At 44.2% G+C, this 26,415-nt stretch overlaps 2 protein-coding genes and 1 long non-coding RNA gene across 4 annotated transcripts in view; 2 read left to right on the forward strand and 1 right to left on the reverse strand.

Annotated features, from left to right (window-relative positions):
• Positions 1 to 7,292, reverse strand: part of LOC139552521 (uncharacterized) — a 53,184-nt gene extending 45,892 nt beyond the window's left edge. The window contains exons 1-2 of the long non-coding RNA XR_011670440.1: positions 6,799 to 7,292; positions 5,042 to 5,158 (exon numbers count right to left, since the gene is read on the reverse strand). This is a non-coding gene — a long non-coding RNA (uncharacterized lncRNA). The remainder of the gene's footprint in view (positions 1 to 5,041; positions 5,159 to 6,798) is intronic.
• The window catches only part of LOC139552519 (leucine-rich repeat transmembrane protein FLRT1-like), a 48,805-nt gene extending 41,077 nt beyond the window's left edge, over positions 1 to 7,728 (forward strand). For both annotated transcript variants that reach the window (XM_071364328.1, XM_071364327.1), the window contains exon 3: positions 1,654 to 7,728. In XM_071364328.1, coding sequence (XP_071220429.1) covers positions 1,756 to 3,855 — 2,100 coding nt within the window. In that variant the 5' untranslated portion in view covers positions 1,654 to 1,755 and the 3' untranslated portion in view covers positions 3,856 to 7,728. The remainder of the gene's footprint in view (positions 1 to 1,653) is intronic.
• A 10,438-nt stretch (positions 7,729 to 18,166) lies between these two features.
• Positions 18,167 to 26,043, forward strand: LOC139552523 (stress-induced-phosphoprotein 1-like). The gene is made up of 14 exons (XM_071364331.1): positions 18,167 to 18,297; positions 19,345 to 19,554; positions 19,659 to 19,800; positions 19,916 to 20,057; positions 20,289 to 20,454; positions 20,614 to 20,740; positions 22,739 to 22,841; positions 23,118 to 23,238; positions 23,364 to 23,460; positions 23,629 to 23,753; positions 23,886 to 23,922; positions 24,180 to 24,283; positions 24,485 to 24,660; positions 24,805 to 26,043. The coding sequence occupies exons 1-14, from the start codon at positions 18,289 to 18,291 to the stop codon at positions 24,875 to 24,877; spliced, it is 1,632 nt and encodes a 543-aa protein (XP_071220432.1). The 5' UTR covers positions 18,167 to 18,288; the 3' UTR covers positions 24,878 to 26,043.
• The last annotated feature ends 372 nt before the right edge of the window (positions 26,044 to 26,415 follow it).

The following is a 26,415-nucleotide window of genomic DNA, read 5'->3' on the forward strand; positions in this document are numbered from 1 at the left end:
CAGCCCAGAACTACACGGCAGGACCTGGTCAATGACCTGAAGAGAGCTGGGACCACAGTCTCAAAGAAAACCATTAGTAACACACTACGCCGTCATGGATTAAAATCCTGCAGCGCACGCAAGGTCCCCCTGCTCAAGCCAGCGCATGTCCAGGCCCGTCTGAAGTTTGCCAATGACCATCTGGATGATCCAGAGGAGGAATGGGAGAAGGTCATGTGGTCTGATGAGACAAAAATAGAGCTTTTTGCTCTAAACTCCACTCGCTGTGTTTGGAGGAATAGAAGGATGAGTACAACCCCAAGAACACCATCCCAACCGTGAAGCATGGAGGTGGAAACATCATTCTTTGGGGATGCTTTTCTGCAAAGGGGACAGGACGACTGCACCGTATTGAGGGGAGGATGGATGGGGCCATGTATCGCGAGATCTTGACCAACAACCTCCTTCCCTCAGTAAGAGCATTGAAGATGGGTCGTGGCTGGGTCTTCCAGCATGACAACGACCCGAAACACACAGCCAGGGCAACTAAGGAGTGGCTCCGTAAGAAGCATCTCAAGGTCCTGGAGTGGCCTAGCCAGTCTCCAGACCTGAACCCAATAGAAAATCTTTGGAGGGAGCCGAAAGTCCGTATTGCCCAGCGACAGCCCCGAAACCTGAAGGATCTGGAGAAGGTCTGTATGGAGGAGTGGGCCAAAATCCCTGCTGCAGTGTGTGCAAACCTGGTCAAGAACTACAGGAAACGTATGATCTCTGTAATTGCAAACTAAGGTTTCTGTACCAAATATTCAGTTCTGCTTTTCTGATGTATCAAATACTTATGTCATGCAATAAAATGCAAATTAATTACTTAAAAATCATACAATGTGATTTTCTGGATTTTTGTTTTAGATTCCGTCTCTCACAGTTGAAGTGTACCTATGATAAAAATTACAGACCTCTACATGCTTTGTAAGTAGGAAAACCTGCAAAATTGTCAGTGTATCAAATACTTGTTCTCCCCACTGTACGCACATATGCACACTCATAGCTTAGCTTATCAATATTCCGTAGTGAATGCAGAAACAGTGGGATGTACTGTATACCTAATCTGCTTAGTCTTTGGGAGAATTCAAATAAATACTCTATTACACTGTTATTGGGCCAGGAGATTTCACCAAACATGTGGTCAGACCAGAAATATTAGGCCCTAGTTTTTGGATTCTTTCAGTGGACAGACCATATGGTCTGGAAAAACTGTATTTTTGGAATAGTAATTTCCCTCTAGGAACACTGTTTGACCAAAAAATTATTTGATATATTTCATTATGTTCAACATTTTCAAACAGGTTTGGCCACGGTTTATTTTACTGAAATTGATTTGAAGAAAAATCCTCTCCTTTCCTCCAACTCCTGCTGGAAGCAGATTACTGCCACTTCACCATGACAAGGGGATTGAAGTCGAGATATAGACCCTTAGAGGGATTAGTATACTGTAGCGGTTCAATTTCCATGTGACCATGTATAATTTGTGGGATATGGTTTAGGCATAATGAAATAAGGGTACATTGTCAAGCTTGTTATATCCTGGCATTTCAGTGATTTGGGAATTTCAATTAAACCTTAGTGATCTGGTCACTTGAGCGAATTGTTAACTAAAACCTGTATCCTTTTCAGTCTATCTAGGGCTGAAGGAGCCGGCCTGGTTTGAGCTTATCCTTAGGATTCAAGGATCCAGGAAGTTGAGATCGAGAGGAAGGGACGTTCATCATCAGCACCATGGCGTCTGAGGGAGTGGTCGAGCTGCGTGATTGGCTGTTCCTGCTCATGCTCTGCCTGACTCTGTTGGCCGAGGTGTTGGAGATTGCTGCAGCCACAGGGTACGACGAGGAGGGAGACCCAGTGTGCCCCTCTGTCTGTCGATGTGACGAGGACTTCATCTACTGCAACGACCGTGGCCTGAGCTCTATCCCCCCTCTGCCTCCCTCTGCCACTGTGCTCTACCTTCAGAACAACCACATAGACAACGCCGGGCTCCCCACCTCCCTGGAGCGTCAACTCACCATCCGAGTGGTCTACTTGTATGATAACGAGCTGGATGACTTCCCCATGCACCTGCCCCCTTCCCTCCGGGAACTGCACCTGCAGGACAACAACATCCGTACGCTTCCCCGCGCCACCCTGGCCCGCATGCCACTGCTGGAGAAGCTGCACCTGGACGACAACTCTGTCTCCACCGTCAGCATCGAGGACCAGGCCTTCGTTGACAACCCACGGCTGCGCCTGCTTTTCCTGTCACGTAACCACCTGTCCAGCATCCCTTCTGGGCTCCCAGCCTCTCTGGAGGAACTGAGGCTGGACGACAACCGCATCTCCACCATCCCCACCCACGCCTTCCGTGGCCTCTCCTCCCTGCGACGCCTCGTTCTGGACGGGAACCTCCTGGCCAACCAGCGCATCGCAGACGACACCTTCTCCCGCCTCTCCAACCTGACAGAGCTTTCATTGGTGCGTAACTCCCTCCTGACCCCGCCACTCAACCTGCCCAGTACCCACCTGCAGCGTCTCTCTCTGCAGGACAACGCTCTGATCCACATTCCCCGTGGCTCCCTGGATGGCATGAGGAGGCTCCAAAGACTGGACCTGTCTGGCAACAACCTGACCACCCTGCCTCGGGGCCTGTTCAAAGACTTGGACAACCTGGGACAACTGCTGGTGCGGGGGAATCCCTGGCACTGTGGCTGTAACCTGCGCTGGTTACATGACTGGCTGCATGCTAGGGGTAACTCCATCACGGTGAGGGGCCTCACCTGCCAGGGGCCTGACAAGGTTCGAGACATGGCCCTTAAGGACCTGACCAGTCAGATGGAGGAGTGTGAAGTCCCAGGCATAGTGGCTGTCGGGGCTGGGGCTGGGGTCGGGGCCACAGGAAGTGAGACCAGAGACAGAGGGGGTGGAGCAGAAGTAGGAGGGGTTGCTGCTAGCTCCACCACCCTCGCCCCTCCACAGGGCTCCCTCTTCACCCTGCGCTCCAAGCGGCCCGGCCTGGGGCTACCAGACTCTGGTCTAGACTACACACTGGGCAGCAGTGGAGTAGGTAAGAGCCTGGCCCTGAATGTCAAGCCCTTGACCCCCGACAGCATCCGTGTCACCTGGAGCGTGGCCCAGCCCACCTCCTCCTTCAGACTCAGTTGGCTGCGGCTGGGAACCAGCGCTGCCATGGGCTCCATCACAGAGACCCTGGTGAGAGGAGACCGCAGAGAGTACCTGCTCACCTCCCTGCACCCCCGCTCCAGCTACATCATCTGCATGGTGCCCCTGGCGGCCAGCTCCAGGGGTAAAGGAGCCATGGCAGGTGGAAACACTGACTCAGATGAAGCTCCAGTGTGCGCTAAAGCTGAGACATCAGACCCCAGTCAGCCAGATGTGGGCCAGGAGGACAACCAGGACCCTGAACACATGGCTACTCTGCCTCTGGCTGGGATCATTGGAGGAGCTACGGCCATCGTCTCTCTGGCGCTCATAGTTGCCGTCTTTTGCTGGTACAGGCTTCGGGCCGGACGCCTGTCTTCTCGTGACCACTACAGCCGTGGCAGCTCCAGAAAGAGCAAGCACTGCAATGACTACATTGAGTCAGGCACAAAGAAGGACACCACCATCCTGGAGATCCGAGGCCCAGGGTTCCAGATGACACCCATGGTTACCCATCAGCCGTTGCAACCCATGCCCCTCCGGGAGGATTACATCATCCACACTATATTCCCCTCCAATGGCACCGGCCTCTACAAAGGTGCCCACCAAGTGTCCAATGCAGGGTATGGCACCAACCGTGGCTATAGAGAAGGAGGGATCCCAGATATAGACTACTGTTACACGTGATAGTCCTGGCCAGTTCCACACTGTTCTAGATGTACTGTATAGATGCACAATTTTTTGGTCCGCATGGGTTCTTCTGAAGCACCCCCTTTTGTGCCTTCCTCTTCTAGTCTCCCATTCCAGCTAAGCCTGCTGTTCACTGCACTGACACTATTTGATTAATTGGTTGGGATGCCTGCAGGAAACCGCTACTGGTACACAGCAGCAGGGACTAACGAACGTCCCATTACAGGTGTTGATACGGACTGCTTCTTCACACCATTAGTAATGGTCAGTGTACTTTTTCATCACTGCTCCCTCTCTCAGTGAGACAGTCAAATTATGTGCTGTGTTGAAACGGCAAGATATTTTCACATACAGTACAGTTCCATTTCAGGGCATATGTATGGAACGTCACACTAACAAAGCTGTAAGGTTAAAAAGTCCTGAAAGGGTCAGAGAGACAGACTGATATGCATCCCTTGCCCACTGGACATATTTTGCCCTCTTGGCTCATCCGTTTAAATGCCTCAACTATCCTGATGTGCCCATTTTGTCCTATCAGTTACCTGAAGACAGGGCTCTTTAAAGCTGTGAATGGTTATTTTTCAAACGGCCCACATAACCGCTTGTCTTAAAGCAGACTAGTTGTAGTCTGATCCAGTGGTTCCACAGGGTGAGGGTCTTGTCAGGGCCCAGGGGTGGCTGTCCCTGAAGATATCCTTGATGACTCTGGCTAGATTCTATAACGGAACAATGCATTGAATTCAATGCAGCCCAGGCTTGTAGATACTTTACTTAGATAGACATCCACTGATCAAAGCTAGTCCCTCATTGCTACCCTTATTTATTGGTTTTGTTTTCGGTGCGTTTTTTTGTAGCAGGGCCTTGACATTTTTGATGGGGAAATTACTCTAATTTCACCCTTGATGGGGATGATGGATTTGTTGTAGGTCATTTTTGAGCAAGAAGAAGATTTAAAAAATAAATAAATAAACTCTGAAGATTAGAATTCTCTTGACTGCACCAGCGTGAATGTTTATGTTATGTACACCTCTTCAATGAAAACTATCTGAAGCAAAAGAGACATTATCAGTTTACAAGACAGAACTTGGTTAATAATAGAGTACCCTGCCAAGACTGACAAATCGCTACTTTGAGACTTAAGAGTCAAACCTCCATTTCTCCCTCTGTGTACTTATCAAGTTACCTTAGAAGGTGGTGGTGTTCTGGTGAGAAGGGGGGCCTCCGCTTGGTACTAGATGGCTTTGTAGTTGTTCACTAGTGGGCCGATTCCCAACAGGACAGAGGACTTCTGTGGAGCATCCTGTGGACAGACACAGCAGTCTTGTAAGTGTGAACCAGAAAATGAGTATGTAAACAGCTAGAGGATATCAGGTAGATTATCAAACCGTAACACTGTGGACCTGCACTGTGGGAGGGAGTGAGTAGGTAAAGGATCCGAGGAGGTGGGGTGAGGCGACAATGGGGTGAGTTCTATTTTCCTTTGTGTGGGCACTGATGATAATTCTCTGCTCAGCAGGGTTGGGCATAATTCGAATTGAAGGCAGTCAATTCAGGAAGTGATTTGAATTTAAAACTCTTGAAATAAATAGCTTTTCAGTTTATTGAGAAGTCATTGAAAATAAATGCCCTTATTTAGATTATTTGATTGTAATTTTAGTTTACTTCTTGAATTGACTGCCTTCATTTCGAATTGAGCCCAACCCTGCTACTCAGTCCACTTCCCCTATACCCAGAAGCACTACAAATGTAAATGAATCAGCACTTACAGCTACGTAACAGGGAGTGAATGAGGGGATAATGACAGACAGGGAGACCTAGAGAGACACAGAGGAAAAGAGAGCGACAGATTCAAATGCAGAAGACAACACAGAAATGATGGCTCTGGAACGCCGGAGTTAACCCATGCATAAACCTGTTTGTCATAGCCTGCTACTCCACATTGCTTTAATATTCTCCATTGCTTGTTTATCACTTTACTGTTTCCATGGTGGAAACAAATCGTGATTCCTTGGCTGTTTTGTCTGTTAGGATTTCATAGTAGGTTGACTGTCAGACAAAATGTCAAAGGAGCGTTAATTTTATTTTGAATACAACATGTGAAACTGGAACAAATGATGCTGTTGGTGGCAGGTTTTTATTTGAGAAAATTTTGATAAACATTTTATTTTAGATTTTTTTAGTTTATTCAGTTTACGCTATTACCATGACATCCACTCATTTCCACTTTGAGATACCATCCACACCTGTCTCTACAGGAAAAACAAAATACTGAGCCTTTTAAAAGTGTGCACATTTTTTGTGGTAGGGTCCCTATTGAGTGTACACCTTCTTTAGAAATCAATTCTCAGAGAGTGGTAATAACACAGTATAATCTATCACATTACAGCAACAATGTCGCCATTTCACCATATGTAAGAGCACAAAAAACTGTTGAAATATATATATTTCATTTTTTTAAGTAACCACACATAGGGGTAATAGTGAGGGGAAGAATCATATCACAGCTAACCAGCTTACGTACAGAAACCAGGCCTGCATGTTTTACTGTAACTCCCTCTCTGCCTATTACTCGCCCTCTCTCTCCTATAAAACATAGTGTATTTATTTGGTATGCAGCTATTACGGCAGGTAGCATAGTGGTTAGAGGGTTGCACCAGTTACCGCTAGGTCGCTGGTTCAAATAAGCCGTCAAGGTGAAAAATGAGCAAGGCACATAACCCTAATTTGCTTTACTATGGCTGACCCTGTAAAACACCAAATTTCACTGCACCTACAGTATGTGATAATATATATATTTTTTAAATGATTGTTTCTAGTTGAGCTTGCATGGCTAGATGTGTATGTTTGAGAGAAAGGGAGTCAGAGAGAGAGAGAGAGAGAGAGAATACCACAGTAAGTATGCAGATTGTGTGCATCACAGTCATCGCAGGGAGCACTTACGGTAATTTTGCTTCATTTTTTTAGACCATCTGCCGATTTTACTTTTCTGTCGACTTGACCAGCAGTTGGTGTTTGTTTGTGTGTCAGATTGTGTGGCTCCTGCTGACTCAGACCAGCAGTTGTTCCACCTGCAGCCCATTAACACAGATGTCTTCCCTTCCCTGCTGCGACTGCCCTGGCTCCACCGAAAGGCCCTGTTTGCATAGTCTGTGTTTCTAAAAAAATAAATAAAACACTCCTCTCTGTGCTCAGATCGATGCTAGCTGCACAATAACAGAGAGCGAAAACAGGGTCAGCTGGGGATCCGTCACCCAGCACACTTTCTAAAGCTTTCTGGGTGAAATGGTGCTCATCATTATCATCATTATCATCAATTATTGCACATTCCCATCCACATTCAGCGCGCCCTCTTCATGCCCCTTCTCTTAGTAGAGTGCCCATCACCCAACGCACACAAGAGTTGGAAGCCTTTGGTATGCTGAGTGGATCCAGGTTTCCGGCGCCAACTTGTGCCACTTTCACATCATGTCGGAAACTTGGAAACTCTTGAGATTTCCGACTTGCTTACTCATTGTAGAAAGATGATACCCGAGTTTCCCATTTGGGAAGTATCAGAATCAACCAACAGGAAGCTCTACGCAAATAACTTACGTTAATTTTAACTCTGAGGTCCCGAGTTTCCAACATGACATGAACACGGCATAACACAGGAAATTCAAGGCAATGGTCTGTGGTTTTATGCTTTAAAAAATAAATGTTATGTTATTTTTTTGTCTACCCCTCCATATTTTTCCTGTGTTTTTTGTAAGTTGCTGCTGTTGAACATCGCTCTCTCTTCCTTTGTTGGACTCTGTGTTATACTGAGAAAAAATGAACTATTTTGTATAAAGGTTGTCTCTTTTCAATGTGATTAAAGGGGAAATGTGCAAAGCCTTGTGGCACATTTATTTGTGTGTGTGTGTGGAGTCCATGTATTTGTGTGAGTGAGTGTGTGTGTTACTGTGTGTGTTTCAGTCTGTCTGTCTAGCATTAGTGTGTTTGTGTCTGTTTGAGTGTACCTGTTCCTCGTTAAAGTTGTGTCCTAGCACACAGGGGTCTAAACCAAAGCCAATCAGCTTGTTGGCTGTGGTACAGATGTATCGATTTCCACTGCTTTGGCCCCATCATATCCCACAGGCAAATACACACACACACACACACACACACACACACACACACACACACACACACACACACACACACACACACACACACACACACACACACACACACACACACACACTACACAGCTGATAGACCTACAATGATTACCATTACACTCATTGTCCTCTCTCGCTGTTCTTTATTTCTCCCCTGTTCAAAAACAAGCAGTTCCTAGAACATATGGGCCGGCATTAACCTGCTCTCACATTCATACTGGTCTGTTCATGAGCATCTTTAAACTGTGTCCATGGCTGCTGGATGCACTAATACTGAAGGGACGTTATCACAGCAATGCTGGCTGACTATGAGTAACACTATGAGTAACACCCAGTAGAATTAGTCTACTGGGACAATAAGCAGCTAAGAACAGTAGGAACCTTCCGATGAACTCATTTAGTTGGGAAAATAAATGTTGTTTATGTTTTAAGGCAGCTGTTTCTTTCCTCTAGTTGTCTGCCTAGCTGGTCTGAAAGAGGGAGGAACCATTTTGGATTTGATAGTCTGAGGCAGAGGTGTACACATTAGCGGTATGCATTACTGTGGATTTAGTCCATTGAACAATCCCGACTGCAAAAGGAAACAAGTTGGGCAAATATACAGAGACATGCAGGCCCAAGGAAACAGTAATTTGTACAGGAGTTACGTTGTGTCCCGCATCCACCCCTCCTCTAGAGGACAGCCTAAGTGCTCCAGGCCTCATGTCTTTTATAGGATTTCCAGGGCACAATATTAAATAGAAGCATGTCAAAAGGTTGGAGGGGTGGGGGGGGAGTGAGACAGGGACGAGCCAATGTCACTGTATTTCCTATCTTTATTGGGAGTGACACATTTACATTTACATTTAAGTCATTTAGCAGACGCTCTTATCCAGAGCGACTTACGACACCAACAGCCCTCCCCTCCACCTCCTCCCCTCTCTGTATGGATTAGCTGAGAGTAGGGGGAGGTCAGTAGACATGCGTCTCACTTCTGTCCCTCTGTCTCACACACTCCATTTGTCTCTGTCTCTTTCTATACCCCACCACCCCATCCACTGCCTCTGCTTCATCCATCCGTGATTCCCCTCCTCTTTCCCTCTCTCGCTCTGTGTGGAATTTCTCTTTGTCTGTCTGTGTGTGTGTCCTTCATTTGACATACATAAATCAATCAGTCAATCCAATTTTATTCTGAGCAAAGCCCAACGGACTTTCCTTCGAGCCATTGCTCTGGAAAAGTAACGGAATCCAGTGTCTAATTACGTTCCAAATCATATTGCGATTGTGATCGTGGATTGAATTAAGATATACAATTTTGCTTGATTCTTAGATACAGTGCAAACGATTTGTTGTAAAGAAGTCAAATTAGGAGAAATGAAGCGCAGGTACAAGTTCTCGACCGCATCAAATGCAATTGTAATAATAAGTGTGTAATCAGCTGTGTTGGTGTCTAAGGCGGGTTGAGGGTCACCCGACCTAAGCAAGCAGTCTGCATGGGGACTGACTCACTGGGAAGGGACGGCTGTGGCCTGCTCTGACTGCACGCTGGTTTAGACAGCTCAGTGTTACTGCCTAAGCACATCTAATCAAATTATATTTGTCACATGCGCCGAATACAATGGGTGTAGACTTGTGAAATACTTGCTAATGAGCCCATCCCAAAATAATAATACAATTAAAAATAGTAACACAAGAGGAATAAAATACATGGAGCTATATACAGGGAGTACCAGTACCAGATCAATGTGGAGCTATATACAGGGAGTACCAGTACCAGATCAATGTGGAGCTATATACAGGGAGTACCAGTACCAGATCAATGTGGAGCTATATACAGGGAGTACCAGTACCAGATCAATGTGGAGCTATATACAGGCAGTACCAGTACCAGATCAATGTGGAGCTATATACAGGGAGTACCAGTACCAGATCAATGTGGAGCTATATACAGGGAGTACCAGTACCAGATCCATGTGGAGCTATATACAGGAAGTACCAGTACCAGATCAATGCGGAGCTATATACAGGGAGTACCAGTACCAGATCAATGTGGAGCTATATACAGGGAGTACCAGTACCAGATCAATGTGGAGCTATATACAGGGAATACCAGTACCAGATCAATGTGGAGCTATATACAGGGAGTACCAGTACCAGATCAATGTGGAGCTATATACAGGGAGTACCAGTACCAGATCAATGTGGAGCTATATACAGGGAGTACCAGTACCAGATCAATGTGGAGCTATATACAGGGAGTACCAGATCAATGTGGCGCTATATACAGGGAGTACCAGTACCAGATCAATGTGGAGCTATATACAGGGAGTACCAGTACCAGATCAATGTGGAGCTATATACAGGGAATACCAGTACCAGATCAATGTGGAGCGGTATACAGGGAGTACCAGTACCGTATCAATGTGGAGCTATATACAGGGAGTACCAGTACCAGATCAATGTGGAGCTATATACAGGGAGTACCAGTACCAGATCAATGTGCAGGGGTACGAGGTATCAGGATATGCACTGAGTGTACAAAACATTAGGAACACCATCCTACTATTGAGTTGACCCCCTTTTGCCCTCAGAACAGCCTCAATTTGTCAGGATCATGAACTCTATAAGGTGTCTAAAGTTTTGCACAGGGATGCTGGCCCATGTCGACTCCAATGCTTCCCACAGTTGTGTCAAGTTGGCTGGATGTCCTTTGGGTGGTTGACCATTCTTGATACACACGGGAAACGGTTGAACGTGAAAAACCCAGCAGCGTGGCAGTTCTTGACACACTCAAACCGGTGCGCCTGGCACCTACTACCATTCCCTGTTCAAAGACACTTACATCTTTGTCTTGCCCATTCACCCTCTGAGTGGCACACATACACAATCAACTAGCTCTCACAGCTTCGCGTCAGAATTAAACATTCATCCATGTTTTTCAAACATCAAATTTAGAAGTTGTTGCAAACATAACATTTCAAGTTGTTTAAGGTTAAGTTTAGGCATTAACTCCTAATTTTGAAGGTTAGGGTTAAGTTCTGGCATTAACTCAGAAATCTTAAGGTTAGGCATTAACTCAGAAATCTTAAGGTTAGGCATTAACTCAGAAATCTTATAGTTAGGCATTAACTCAAAATGGTTAAGGTAAGGGTTACGGTTTATGATAGAAAATCTAAAAAAAGTTGTTGATGTTTCTGATTCCAAAGGTTGCTAGTTGAAATCCATCGATAGAAAGTAATTTTGGAGATTTTAGTTTTAAGCCTATCCCAAACCTTAACTCTTACCTTAACCATTCATAACCCTATCCCTATCCCAAACCTTAACTCTTACCTTAATCATTGGAATCAGAGGCAAATGCTTACGCCCATCCACAATGCCGTAGCAAATCCAGAACCGATTAAGGTAACAGCGCTCACTGATGCCCCTAGTGGCTGGTTTCCACGTCATCTCCCAACGTCGTCAGACATGGATGGATGTTGAATACTGACTTGTATCATGGGTGATCTGGCTGTACACAATCCTGCATCTACACTAATTGAAGTGGATTGAGCAAGTGACATCAATAAGGGATCTTAGCTTTTAACTGGATTCACCTGGTCAGTCTATGTCGTGGAAATGTTTTGTACACTCATTGGATAATAAGAGTAAAATAAAAAACAGAGTAGCAGCAGCATATGATGAGTGAAATGGTGTGTGTGTATTTGTGTGTGCGTGTGTATGTGTATTTGTGTTGTGTCCGTATGTGTGTGTGTTATGTGTTTATGTGTGCGTATGTAGTGTATGTGAATGTGTGTGGGTTTGTGTGAGTGTCAGTGTAGTGTGTGTGAGTGAGTGTGTATATAGTGTGCATATATAGTCTTCTGAATGTGTATATAGTCAGTGCAAGATAGGGTCAGTGCAGATAGTCCAGGTAACCATTTAATTCACTATTTAGCAGTCTGATGGCTATTTAGTAGAAGCTGTCTCAGAGCCTGTTGGTCCGAGAGCCGATGCTTCGGTACTGTTTGCCGGACGGTATCAGTGGGAACAGTCTATAGCTGGGGTGTCTGGAGCTGGGGTGTCTGACACTGCCTGATATCGAGGTCCTGGACAGCAGGGAGCTAGGCTCCGGTGATCTACTGGGCTTTCCACACCACCATCTGTAACACTTTGCGGTCGAAGGCAGTGCATTTGCCATACCAAGTGGTGATGCAACCAGTCAAGATGTCCTCGATGGTGCAGCTGTATAACATTTGAGGATCCGAGGGCCCATGCAAAATCTTTTCAGCCTCTTGAGGGGGAAGAGGCGCTGTTGTGCCCTCTTCATGACTATGCAGGTGTATGTGGACCTTGTTAAGTCCTTAGTGATGATCTCTTTCGATGTGGATGGGGGCGTGCTCTCCCCTCTTTCTCCTGTAGTCCACGATCAGCTCCTTGGTCTCGCTGGCGTTGAGGGAAAGGTTTTTGTAGTGGCCTACCACCATTGTGTCATCAGCAAACTTGATGATGGTGTGGGAGTCGTGCGGGGCCTCACAGTCGTGGGTGAACAGGGAGTACAGGAGGGGACTAAGCACACACACCCATGGGGCCCCCGTGTTAAGGGTCAGCATGGCGGAGGTGTTGTTGCCTACCCTCACCACCTGGAGCCTGCCCGTCAGGAAGTCCAGAGTCCAGTTGCAGAGGGAGGTATTCAGTCCCAGGGTCCCCAGCTTGATGAACTTGGGGGGGACTATGGTGTTGAATGCTGAGTTGTAGTCTATGAACAGCATTCTTACATACACACACACACCTTGCTGTACCTATTTCATGCTTTCTTGGGCCCATCTGGATGATCAACACCACACTGATTTAGTGCCAGCCCCTCTCTCCCCACTCCAGGAGCCCCATTCATTACAAAAGCCAATGCATTAATCCTCATGCTTTCCTTCACGGACAGGGCTGTCGGCTGATCGATACAGCAGGAATAAATCAATTGATGCCACTGCCACACAAACTGACTCTCCCCCTGTCCCTACCCACAACCTTCCCTGTTGTTGTTTCGCTCCCCAGCTCCTCAGCTCTCAGGCTGACCTCTCATCTGCCTCTTTGTCATTACAGTCACCCCTTCTGCTCTGACAGCACCACTGCTTTCAGGATCCTGTGTTCACTATTCTCTCAGTGATTCATGTGTTTGCTTCATGTCATTACATAGCATCACATCACATCAAATCCCATGTAATTTCACATATCACATTCTCTCCACCCATCCTTACCACTTCTTTGGGTGATGTTGCTCTCTTCTCTTTTGACACCGCCTCTCTAATTTGTCACCTCTACTGCAGACAATCTAGCTGTGCAGTGAGCTGTGAAAGACTCTCTCTCGCTCCCTCACTCACAAATGCATGCACACCAATATACACACACGCAAACACATACACGGATATGTATATACAGACACTCGTTCTTATGCTGACACTCATACACACACCTGCTCTCCAATTTCATTATCTGTCACATAAAAGTTATGTAGGTTGATTCAGCAGCATTTGGGGCATAGGGTGATGGGACATAATACATTTTTATGAATAGGCAGAGTCATGGACATATATATATATATATTCTTTACAATATTTCTCTCATGTAGAGCCAAACTTTCATTGCCATTTTCATTATTCTTTTCTGCCAAGCTATTCAGTGTGTTTTCTAAAGGGCTTGGAAATGGCACAAAAACACATTTAGTATGGGATCATTTAGACCAGGGGTGTCAAACTCATTTCATGGAGGGCCGAGTGCCTGCTGGTTTTTGTTTTTTCCTTTCAATTTGTGTCCAATTAAGACCTACACAACCAGATGAGGGGAGTTCCTAACTAACCAATGACCTTAATTCATCAATCAAGTACAAGGGAGGAGCTAAAACACTGAGACATTCGGACCTCTGAAAGAGTTTGACAGGTGATTTAGACTATTGGCGTATAGCAGCGGGAGACAACCTTGTTCACGGTTGCTGGTTTATGTCCGGCTCGTCCCAGCTTCCCACCCACCCACACACACAGTATCTCTTACTATGGTCATCATAAATTACCAACATTTTTTCAAAGAAGAATCCAGGGATTGTGTCGGCAACACCCAGCAGTGTACGCTGAGCGATGCTGAGCTCCTGCTGCCATCAGCCGACATACAGGGGTAACTGCAACTCAGCAAGGCATTGCAAAGGATTAATGACAACATAACAAAAGGATCCTACATCACATGTGCTTTAGAAAATCCACACTGTTGCTGCATTGAACTGTGATGGCAAGCAGATAGATGAATTAAGTAATGATTATATGATAATTTATGATGAATCATAAACTTCCAAAAAAGCCTACAAAACATCCAGTGAAATCGGAAATATCAGCATTACTTTAAATGTGTTCATCAACATGTTGTCCTGAAACTCAATGCTTTGTTGGGGATTAGGAGTGATGTTTAAGCACTTTGTGACATCTGCTGATGTAAAAAGGGCTTTATAAATAAATGTGATTGATTGATTGATGTTTTTCTTCAGAGGAGTCTGATTCAAGCAGAATATGAATCTCCACTGGGATTCTCTGCCTCTAAGCCTATTACGGGGGCTGAGTCACTGGCTTACTGGTGCTCTTCCATGCCGTCACTTGAGTGGGTTGAGTCACTGACGTGATCTTCCTGTCTGGGTTGGCGCCCCCCCTTGGGTTGTGCCGTGGCGGAGATCTTTGTGGGCTATACTCGGCCTTGTGGTGGTTGAAGTTGGTGGTTGAAGATATCCCTCTAGTGGTGTGGGGGCTGTGCTTTGGCAAAGTGGGTGGGGTTATATCCTACCTGTTTGGCCCTGTCCTGGGGTATCGTCGGATGGAGCCACAGTGTCTCCCGACCCCTCCTGTCTCAGCCTCCAGTATTTATGCTGCAGTAGTTTATGTGTCGGGGGGCTAGGGTCAGTCTGTTATATCTGGAGTATTTCTCCTGTCTTATCCAATGTCCTGTGTGAATTTAAGTATGCTCTCTCTAATTCTTTCTTTCTTTCTTTCTCTCTCTCTCTCTCTCTCTCTCTCTCTCTCTCTCTGAGGAGGACCTGAGCCCTAGGACCATGCCTCAGGACTACCTGGCCTGATGACTGCTTGCTGTCCCCAGTCCACCTGGCCGTGCTGTTGCTCCTGGTTCAACTGTTTTGCCTGCGGCTATGGAACCCTGACCTGTTCACCGGACGTGCTACCTGTCCCAGACCTGCTGTTTTCAACTCTCTAGAGACAGCAGGAGCGGTAGAGATACTCTGAATGTGATCGGCTACGAAAAGCCAACTGACATTTACTCCTGAGGTGCTGACCTGTTGCACCCTCAACAACCACTGTGATTATTATTATTTGACCCTGCTGGTCATCTATGAACATTTGAACATCCTGGCCATGTTCTGTTATAATCTCCACCCGGCACAGCCAGAAGAGGACTGGCCACCCCTCATAGCCTGGTTCCTCTCTAGGTTTCTTCCTAGGTTTTGGCCTTTCTAGGGAGTTTTTCCTAGCCACCGTGCTTCTACACCTGCATTGCTTGCTGTTTGGGGTTTTAGGCTGGGTTTCTGTACAGCACTTTGAGATATCAGCTGATGTAAGAAGGGCTTTATAAATAAATGTGATTTGTTATGGTAGCGTTCCTTTGCTCAGGCGTCGCGATCTTACAACGTCTGGATAGGTATTTTACGTTTCAGGTAACCACATCATATGGTATGGCAATCTGATAGTCGATGACACAGTTGATGACGTGGCACCCAACCATTGTTTGATGCATGCAATATCTCAGCATGGGGACCAAAACAAAAAGCTGCAGCTCAATCAGGCAGCTCTGGTGCTGCAGTGACGTCTCACAAGGACAGGTAATTACAATCATCATGATGTGAGTATGGAAGGGGAATGAGATCACCTTAACCCTTACATTAAACATAGGTGTAGGCTACTTGTTTGCCTATTATTATTAAATCCTTACCACTTGGTGTTCAAGCTCATTATACTGTGTGTTACTATGGATTCCATGTCTACTGTAAAGATGATATATCCACCCTTCAGAAATATTGAATACATTTTAATAGCCTAACATCCCTTGTGGAAAAAAGTATAGCAGTATGATAATATTAATAGAGTTGATCATGTTATCGTGTAAGTATCCATTCAGATTAATGAATTAAAGAAAATAAATGTTATTTTTTATAACACGAATCTAAGATAGTTTATAGGCTACTACTATATTTATTAATGACTTCATTGCTATTCATTAATGTATTTAACGTTACAACAATAGGAAAGGAATAACATCACATATACAGTGCATTCGGAAAGTATTCAGACCCCTTGACTTTTTCCACATTTTGTTACGTTACAGCCTTATTCTAAAATTGATTAAATAAAACATTTTCCTCATCAATCTACACACAATACCCCATAATGACAGTGTAAACAGGTTTCTAGAAATGTTTGCAAATCTACTAAAAACAGAAATACCTTATTTACATAAGTATTCAGATCCTTTGCTACGAGATTCGAAATTGAGCTCAGGTGCATCCTGTTTCCATTGATCATCCTTGAGATGTTTCTACAACTTGATTGGACATGATTTGGAAAGGCACACACTTGCCTATATAAGCAAGTCAGAGCAAAAACCAAGTCATGAGGTTGAAGGAAATGTCCGTAGAGGCACAGATCTGGGGAAGGGTACCAAAAAAATTCTGCAGCATTGAAGGTCCACAGGAACATAGTGGCATCCATCATTCTTAAATGGAAGAAGTTTGGAACCAACAAGACTCTTCCTAGAGCTGGCCGCCTGGCCAAACTAAGCAATCGGGGGAGAAGGGCCTTGGTCAGGGAGGTGACCAAGAACCCGATGGTCACTCAGACAGAGCTCCAGAGTTCCTCTGTGGAGATGGGAGAACTTTCCAAAAGGACAACCATCTCTGCAGCACTCCACCAATCAGTCATTTATGGTAGAGTGGCCAGATGGAAGCCACTCCTCAGTAAAAGGCACATGACAGCCTGCTACGGTGAAGCATGGTGGTGCCAGTATCATGCTGTGGGGATGTTTTTCAGCGGCAAGGACTGGGAGCCTAGTCAGGATCAGGTAAAAGATGAATGGAGCAAAATAGAGATCCTTGATGAAAACCTGCTCCAGAGCATTCAAGACTCCAGACTGTGGTGAAGGTTCACCTTCCAACAGGACAACGACCCTAAGCACATAGCCAAGAAAACTTGGCTTCGGGACAAGTCTCTGAATGTCCTTGACTGGCCCAGCCAGAGCCTGGACTTGAACCCGATTAAACATCTCTGGAGAGACCTGAAAATAACTGTGCAGCGACGCTCCCACATCCAACCTGACAGAGCTTGAGAGGATCTGCAGAGACGAATGGAAGAAACTCCCCAAATACAGGTGTGCCAAGCTTGTAGCACCATACCCAAGAAAACTCAAGGCTGTAATCGCTGCCAAAGGTGCTTCAACAAAGTACTGAGTAAAGGGTCTGAATACTTCTGTAAATGTAATTTTATTTTTTTCATTTGTTGTTTTTTTTGCCAACATTTCTAAACCTGTTTTTGCTTTGTCATTATGGGGTATTCTGTATAGATTGATAAAGACAAATTACAATTTAATCCATTTTAGAATAAGGCTGAAACGTAACAAAACGTGAAAAAAGTCAAGGGGTCTGAATACTTTCCGAATGCACTGTATGCAGCTTCCATTCTTTATTATAACCCAGTGCTTTCTAAGGGGAGATTTCTCTCATAACTCATTTTGTCCTTATGTTCCTTTTGTCATACCAGGTCCACTGTACAGCATATCACACTCAACTGATGATTTATATAAACAACAGCAAGCGTTTCCCAATATGTCCAGAATGTTCTAGAAAGGAGATGAACCAGATCGATCCTTCTAGAACTAGAATGAATATGGTAACGTTCCTTGACTCGACGTTTGTTGTTTTACTCATCGTACTCAACGCGAACTAGCCTTTGATTTGCTGAGCTTTCCTCGATTAACTAAGCTGAACCAATCATACACCAGTGCGCATAAAGCCAGAAATATTACTGAACTATATGGGTAAGCACTGGGGTTGCCATGTATGCATGCGGTGCTTAGAGTAACACACAGTTTGGTTATAAATCAACTTTATAACCACTTTTATATTGATCAATTATCTAATACACAGATCTGTATTTAACAAACAATAGAAAACATTCTAAAGGAAAACATTTTTGATCTCAGTTCTTAGCTTTCCTTGAACATAATCTGGCAACCTAGCTCCATATTGTGCAGGGGCGGTGCTCTCGTCTCACAGTAGTTTCTGGAACCTCATGGTTATACCATGGACAAAGTGAGTAACAACTGTCATAAATATTCCGGTCAAAAACTGTATTTCTTCTGCAATATTTACAGTATTGTCGCACCGTTTGTGTATGGTGGTCAATTGTAACGCGTTTGTCCTATTTGAAAATTGATAGCTAGCTAGCAAACTAGTTAAATTTTTCTATCTCGTTTTACTCAATGCGGACTTCATTGTTACTAGCTCGCCATGTAACGGTAGCTAGTTGGCTGGCTAGCTAGCTAACCGGTAATGTTAGCGTATTAACTATCTAGCTAACCGGTAATGTTAGCACATTAGTTAACAAAATAGCTTTCAATTGTAGTTGGGTAATTTGCCGGCAAATATGTTTGGTCCAGAACCGTGTGTATTAGTAGCCAGCCGATTAGTTAACTACCGGTAGCTAGCTAGCTAATCAGCTATTATAACTAGCTAGTTACCTAGCCAATATTACATACGCATGGTCTGTCGATCATCAGAAAAAAACAAAGTTCCGTCACGAATGACTTCATGCTGTGAAATGACTAACATTGCTGCTAGTTAACTTTTTCACGTTTACTAACATGACTATCTAGCCAGCTTTTCCAATTAGCTAGCTAGCGTACTAGTTAGTTATCTAACGAACTACTAAGTTAGAGGACGTGACTGGCAAGTTAAGTTAAGCGTTGGGCAGGACTACAAGTCAGTCAGCAATCAAACTTGCTAGCTATCATATAGCAGTAGCTAGTTCAACTCAGTAAACCACCTTGAAAATCTTAGTGGTTCAGCTAACAGTCTATATCCGTTTAGCTGAAACATGGCCAGGTTCTGCAATATGTAATGGCCTCATAGCATGTAGGTGTCTAGGCTTGTTTGGTTTAACCTGACTGCTGGCGCCTAACGTTAGACCATGGCTGCTTTAGGAATCAGATTGTTGTTTATAGAGCTCAAATTGGCCAAATCAAGATGGCAGTATTTCTTTACTTGTCAGTTTTAGTAAAAAATCAATATCATGAAAAAGCAATATATTTAAACAGATTTGATTACAGTGAATTTATTCAGGTCCCTCTTTCCCCTCAGGTGTCACAGTTGAAGGATCAGGGCAACAAGGCACTGAGTGCCGGGAAGATCGACGAGGCCATACGCTGCTACACAGAAGCGTTGGCCCTCGATCCCTCAAACCATGTCCTCTTCAGCAACCGCTCGGCTGCCTATGCCAAGAAGGGCAACTACGAGAGTGCTCTGGAGGACGCCTGTCAGACCATCAAGATTAAACCTGACTGGGGAAAGGTGAGACGATGTCACAGCGCAGTTGTCCAGAAAGGGTGGCTTGTATTTGCACTAGCTATTGTCAAAAGTGACAAGCCTCATCACCATGATTTGTGCTTGCACAGGGCTACTCAAGGAAAGCGGCAGCCCAGGAGTTCCTTGGACGGTTTGAGGATGCAAAATTGACGTACCAAGAGGGATTCAGACAGGAGCCCACTAATCAGCAGCTCAAGGAGGGGCTGCAGAACATAGAAGCCCGGCTAGCAGGTAGAAATATTTGAACCTGTCACACTTTCACTTACATTATAAACACAACAATGGGATTTTGTTTGCTCATGTTTTGTTTTCCCTGTGTTTTGAATTTCACCTCTTGCCTCACCAGAAAAAAAGATGATGAACCCCTTCTCCATGCCCAACATGTTTGAAAAGCTGGAGAGTGACTCTCGAACCCATGCCCTGATGAAAGATCCAGAGTACAGAGCGCTTTTGGAGCAGCTCAGGGACAAACCGTCTATGCTTGGCTCGTGAGTATGTTTCTGTGGACGCCATTTGTCTTGTTGCACCGCACCTGTACATTTAGAAATTTACTGCATTCTTTCAGTTTTCAGTCCCCTTCCAAATCCAAAATGAATTCAACACCAAGATCATCTTGTCTGACTGTAGTAATAAGTACCAGAACACAACATTCCTTTGTAGCGCTTGTGAATTTCCTGTGATCTATTTCAAGTACACTATGTCTGTCATTCTACCTGTAGGAAGCTCCAGGACCCTAGAGTAATGACCACCCTGTCGGTCCTGCTGGGGTTAGACTTGGCTGGCATGGATGAAGAGGAAGAGCCTACTCCTCCCCCACCTCGCAAACCCAAAGAGACTCAGCCACCCCCTTCCAAGGAGGAAGACTTACCTGAGAACAAGAGACAAGTAAATATATTGCATTATAAGTAATCCTATAGTCCTTCACAATCTGGGACAATGGTAATTTGTGCATGCATCTCCTCTCAGCACCCACACCGATTTGTGGGATTTCTTGCCCTCTCAGCACTGTTTTTAACAGCTTAAATGTCCATTGTGCTTCCATAGGCTCTAAAGGAGAAGGAGCTGGGCAACGATGCGTACAAGAAGAAAGACTTTACCACTGCACTGAAACATTATGAAGAAGCCCTCAAGCATGACCCAACCAACATGACATATCTTTCTAACCAAGCAGGTATACAATCATCATTGTGTATACACACAGAGACAGATAATATTGTGTAAAACAGAGTCTGGTGCTCTCTGTGTGGATAGTCCACTGGGAGTAAATGGATACCAGACTGCAATCTGGTCAGAGTGATGACAGACACAGAAGTTTAATGATGAAACGGAGTATACATGTTTTTTTTGCCAGGTAAGTTGACTGAGAACACATTCTCATTTACAGCAACGACCTGGGGATTAGTTACAGGGGAGAGGAAGGGGATGATTAGGTGACCATGATGGTATGAGGGACAGCTTGGGAATTTAGCCAGGACACCAGGGTTAACACCCCTACTCTTAAATAAGTGCCATGGTATCTTTAATGACCACAGAGAGTCAGGACACCCGTTTAACATCCCATCCGAAAGACAGCACCCTACACAGGGCAGTGGCATGTTTTTTTTTAGACCTGAGGAAAGAGTGCCTCCTACTGGCCCTCCAACACCACTTCCAGCAGCATCTGGTCTCCCATCTAGTGATTGACCAAGAACAACCCCGCTTAGCTTCAGAAACAAGCCAGCAGTGGGATGCAGGGTGGTATGCTGCTGTAGTCTGTGTACAGAGGGAAACGGGATAAAATAAATAGAAAATTACTATAATGGAAATCCAATAAACAATATTTCATTAAACAGTCATGTCAGCAATTTCTATACGCAAGTTACAATAAGAGAAAATTAACACACCATAATTCCTCTCGAGAATTAACATTACAGTTACACCAACTGGTAGGCTAATCACATAATTGTACAAAATGGTAAGAGAATTGGTGAAGAAACTTATCCATCTACATACACATTTATTGTATTTACATATAACAATAGCAACAGGAATATTATATAAGTGAAATAATAATAATTTAAAATTATTATTTTAAAATTATTTATATTTTTTTCTGAATTACATTTGGTCAAAAACAAATATCCCTGCAAATTAAAATGTTTGATCTCCAACAAAGCCAACGAACTGAGAAATGTTTTGTTTTTATGCTAAGGAGTGGTTGCTATGGTGAATAATCCAATAATAATTGGTAAGACACATGAAAGGTGCTTCCGAGTGGCGCAGTGGTCTAAGGCACTGCATTTCAGTGCTAGAGGCGTCACTACAGACCCTGGTTCGATTCCAGGCTGTATCACAACCAGCCGTGATTGGGAGTCCCATAGGGCGGCGCACAAATGGCCCTGCGTCGTTAGGGTTTGGCTGGGTAGGCCGTCATTGTAAATAAGAATTTGTTCTTAACTGACTTGCCTAGTTAATTTTTTTAAAGGATCTCTAAATGGAAAAATACTGTTAGATCGATAAAATGTCCTTGTAGATCTAATTAAATTTAGAGGATTCTAAATTCATATCTAAAGGGCTATTATACATTGTGAGTGAATTCTAGAATCTTCCCAACTCAAAGTGCCTTGTTGGACTCCCATTTACAGTTGTCTTAAATATGCTAATAGGAGAGGTTAATATTTAATGAGTTAAACTTGTAGTTTTCCTCCATTTAACAAATTATCAAGTTGTATTTATCTCTGAAGTATGTATATGGAAAAAATTGTCATATTTTCTCCATGATAGAACTAATTGGCTTGATCAGAATCATATGAGATTAACTGAGTGAATATCTCTACCCCCTAATCCTGGGTACAATTTTCTATTTCCATACGATTAAGGGCAGATAAAGCAGCATAGCATTTGACCAATTTGTGTGGGTCCTCAGCAAGTCATTTTACAGAATAGATTTGTCCTGCTTTTAAGAATAATTGTTGTCAAAATGATCCATGGAGGTCTTATCTCCCCAGGAAGAGGAGCAGCTACCATAGCAGTAGTTTATGGAGATCCCCATAAACTACCTATCTCAGCTTACCGTCATGCAGACAATGTCATATGATTTTTATATGCGTAGTTTTTATGATCTGTAAAATTTGATTGGATAATGAGGTGGTTTCTAAGGTGTCTGCATTTGTCCGTTTTCCCATCCCAGCTGTGTTCTTTGAGAAGGCTGAGTATGAGATGTGCAGGGAGCTGTGTGACAAGGCCATCGAGGTGGGCAGAGAGAACCGGGAGGACTACAGACACATTGCCAAGTGAGTTCCTCGTCAATTCCCTGAAAATAATTACACGTGAGTCACCCTCTAGGGTATAAACTGCTGGGAGTCTGAAGGGGACTGTTGCATACGGTGTGTCCATCAAGGGAGGAGGAGAGATTAGGTCTCCTGAATAAGCAGCCAATTAAATCCTTGTATTCACCATTGCCAGGACACATTTCGGTAACGGTGGGCTCTGCTACAAACCGGGGAAATGGAATGTTAGAGCTTGAGTCATCTGTGCTTAATGTCTCTATCCCTATCCTCCTTTCTCAGGGCCTTGGCTAGGGTTGGCAACTCGTACTTCAAGCAGGAGAAATACAAAGAAGCAGTCCAGTTTTACAACAAGAGTCTGACAGAGCATCGCACCCCTGATGTCCTTAAGAAGTGCCAGCAGGTACAGAGCGTGTTGACCCTATTGAATGAGGACTGTCGGGGTAGATTATGCTGGGTGCGATAACGACTCTTTAACCAGTCTGTTAATCACCGTCCTGTCACTCTCACCATCCCTTCTGTCTGCAGGCGGAGAAGGTATTGAAGGAGCAGGAGAAGCTGGCCTACATCAACCCAGAGCAGGCCTTGGAAGAGAAGAACAAGGGCAACGAGTCCTTCCAGAAAGGTGTGTGTCTGTGAAATGGAGGATCTACAGCGGTTGAAAGTATTAATTGTTATGTGTCATGCCTATTTGTACTCTTAGTGGTAAGGTTTCTCTAGTTGTCTGCATACCATTTTAGATTCTGGTAGTGTTAGGATATCTGACATGCTGTGTTTATTCTCTGTTCTACAGGAGACTATCCTTCAGCCATGAGACATTACTCTGAGGCCATCAAGAGGAACCCCAATGACGCCAAGCTCTTCAGCAACAGAGCTGCCTGCTACACGAAGCTGCTGGAGTTCCAGCTTGCCCTAAAGGTACAGCACACCTGACTACTGTGGTGCCATTATGTACATGAGCTTTATCCTCATTACTAACTAATAAAGTGGATATCATCACGTGTTTATCAGTCAAAGGACTAGGACTGATATTTTTTTCTCTCTTTTTAGGATTGCGAGGACTGTATCAAACTTGATCCTACCTTCAGTACGTATTGAACTTTAAAACCTTTTTTACTTTAAAAATGAAATGGTCAGTCCACCATTTAATTGATTTAGCACACACAGGCCTCCTAGCTTTTCTAATAGCAGCCATGTTTACTTTTTGCTCCTACTTGATTTTGGTCATCAGAAAACTGAAGATAAATTGCATCTTGAAAACTTGACTGCTGATGTGTAATTGTTTGAACTGTATCAAACCTGGGCCCTTTAAAAGCATAGTCTTCATCTAACTTCTCTCCACAGTAAAGGGGTACACGCGCAAGGCAGCTGCTTTGGAGGCCATGAAAGATTTCTCTAAAGCGATGGTTGCCTACGAGAAGGCTCTGGAGCTTGACTCTACTTCCAAGGTACAGTATGACAGATTTACATTGGTGCACTAGCAGGATCTCCTTTACTAACCAAGTCTAAAAGAAACTGAAAGTGAAGTTTATTTTGTATGCGGTTTCTATTAAAAATTAAGCCATGGTTTATGGTTCTTCTACCTTGTTTTGTTGGTGTCATTGAGCAGACTGAGGCTAACATTTAAACCATCTCTGTTCCGAGTGCAGGAGGCCACGGAGGGCATCCAGCGCTGCATGATGAGCCAGCACGTGAGGAATGACGACAGTCCAGAGGACGTGAAGAGGAGGGCCATGGCTGACCCGGAGGTGCAGCAGATCATGAGTGACCCAGCCATGCGCATGATCCTAGAGCAGATGCAGAAGGACCCACAGGCACTCAGCGAGTAAGCAGGCCAGCTCCGCAGCTACACATTTTACTCACTATCTACATAATATACAACACATGCACCATAGTCACACACTGTAATTGGCCAAATGAACTTGACATTTAGTTGATTTGTTCTCTCTTTCTCCCTGGACCCTTTCAGTCACCTTAAGAATCCAGGCATTGCTCAGAAGATCCAGAAACTGATAGATGTGGGACTGATAGCCATCCGGTGATGAGTGAGGAGAACAGGGCCAGAACCCATGAAGAACCAACCGCAAGACCACAGAGGATCAAGATGCCATTCCCTTAAGATATAACCCCCCCCTCTCCCTTATACCCTCAAAATGATACTGTATGCCATCTCGCCCAAACTTCAACCAACAAAGGGTTTCATTTTCTTTGTCCATTTTTACGGCCTTAATGAAATTGTACTTAGTGTCTTCCTCATCACAACTCTCTGAAACAAATAATTTGATTGGGCAAACTTATCAAACACCTATTACTGGAGCAGCAGACCAGGCTAGAGCTTTGGTTGGCACAATGACACTGCATTCATATCAGTGCTGCAGCTTATAACAAAACAAGTAAAGTTCTATTTGTCTGTTGGGTGTTGAACCATGATGTCAAGGTGCAATATGACTGCTTCATTTTTCACTTCCTTTGTTTATTTTAAGACTGCTGAGATCAGATGGTCAGTCAATATCTGTGTAGAGTGCCTGACTATGATTTCTCCCTTTCTGGACAGGATATCTTTCATAAATTCAGGTCAATGTAGTTGTTCTACTGGTGTACAGGCTTACGAGCTCATAATACTGTGCTTTCCAGATCTTTAGAAATGGATGTTGCGTGGTCATGGAAGTACTGATCTTGGGATTGGCATTGGATTACAGCTGTGGAAGTTAAATGGTGATTTAACTTTTTTGAATATCTCTTGTCATTAAACCCATTTGACTGGTAATACAGAGCAGAGAGAAGTATCATCTCTAGTTGGTGCTTGTATTAAAGCTTTTCTGCATCACATGGCGCACAAAAAATCTGCCAGCCAACAACTGCGGGATATTGTTTCTTAAGACCTTTAATGTCATACTCAAGGATGTTTTGTTTGTCAGGTTCTTACAGTAATGTGGGAGGTTGTGTTAAAATATATGTACTGTTCCCTTCAAGCTTTTTTTTCTTTTTCCCCACATTTCACCATAGCCTTGCTATGCTAGAGTTCTTCAGGACTCTGGGTGCCAGTAGAATAAACATGGCAGATTTGAGTCTGTGATTACACAACTAGTCCATTATCAGAAGTGGCACCCACACATGCTGTATGTCAAAGACAAATCCCCAGAAGTGTAATGTACAAGTGAAATTAATCCTGTTCTGCAAAATATATCTGAATGTATTTTTAAGTTCATTTGTGTCTGTGGTTATGTCCTTACTCTTTTCCAACTGGGAAACCCCTCAAAGCATATTCAGATTGTGCTAATCTGCATGGATTTGCAGACTGCTTAAAAAAAATATGTTCCACTTTTTAAACTGAACAAAAATATAAATGCAACATACGCCAATTTAAAAGATTTTACTAAGTTACAGTTCGTATAAGGAAATCAATCAATTTAAACAAATTCATTAGGCCCTAATCTATGGATTTCACGACTGGGCAGGGTATAGGCCCAGCCAATCAGAATTTGTTTTTCCCCACAAAAGGCCTTTTATTACAGACAGAATTAGACCTCAGTTTCATCAGCTGGCTGGTTTCAGATGATCCTGCAGGTGAAGAGGGCGG

This window comes from Salvelinus alpinus, chromosome 24 (genome assembly GCF_045679555.1).
Source record: "Salvelinus alpinus chromosome 24, SLU_Salpinus.1, whole genome shotgun sequence".
Classification (NCBI taxonomy): Eukaryota; Metazoa; Chordata; class Actinopteri; order Salmoniformes; family Salmonidae; genus Salvelinus; species Salvelinus alpinus.

Excerpts from the sequence above, each read along its gene's own strand:
- LOC139552523 (XM_071364331.1), top strand. Across the intron at positions 20,455-20,613 it reads TACCTGAGAACAAGAGACAA|GCTCTAAAGGAGAAGGAGCT; the intron begins GTAAATATATTG and ends GTGCTTCCATAG. Across the intron at positions 23,923-24,179 it reads CAAACTTGATCCTACCTTCA|TAAAGGGGTACACGCGCAAG; the intron begins GTACGTATTGAA and ends TTCTCTCCACAG.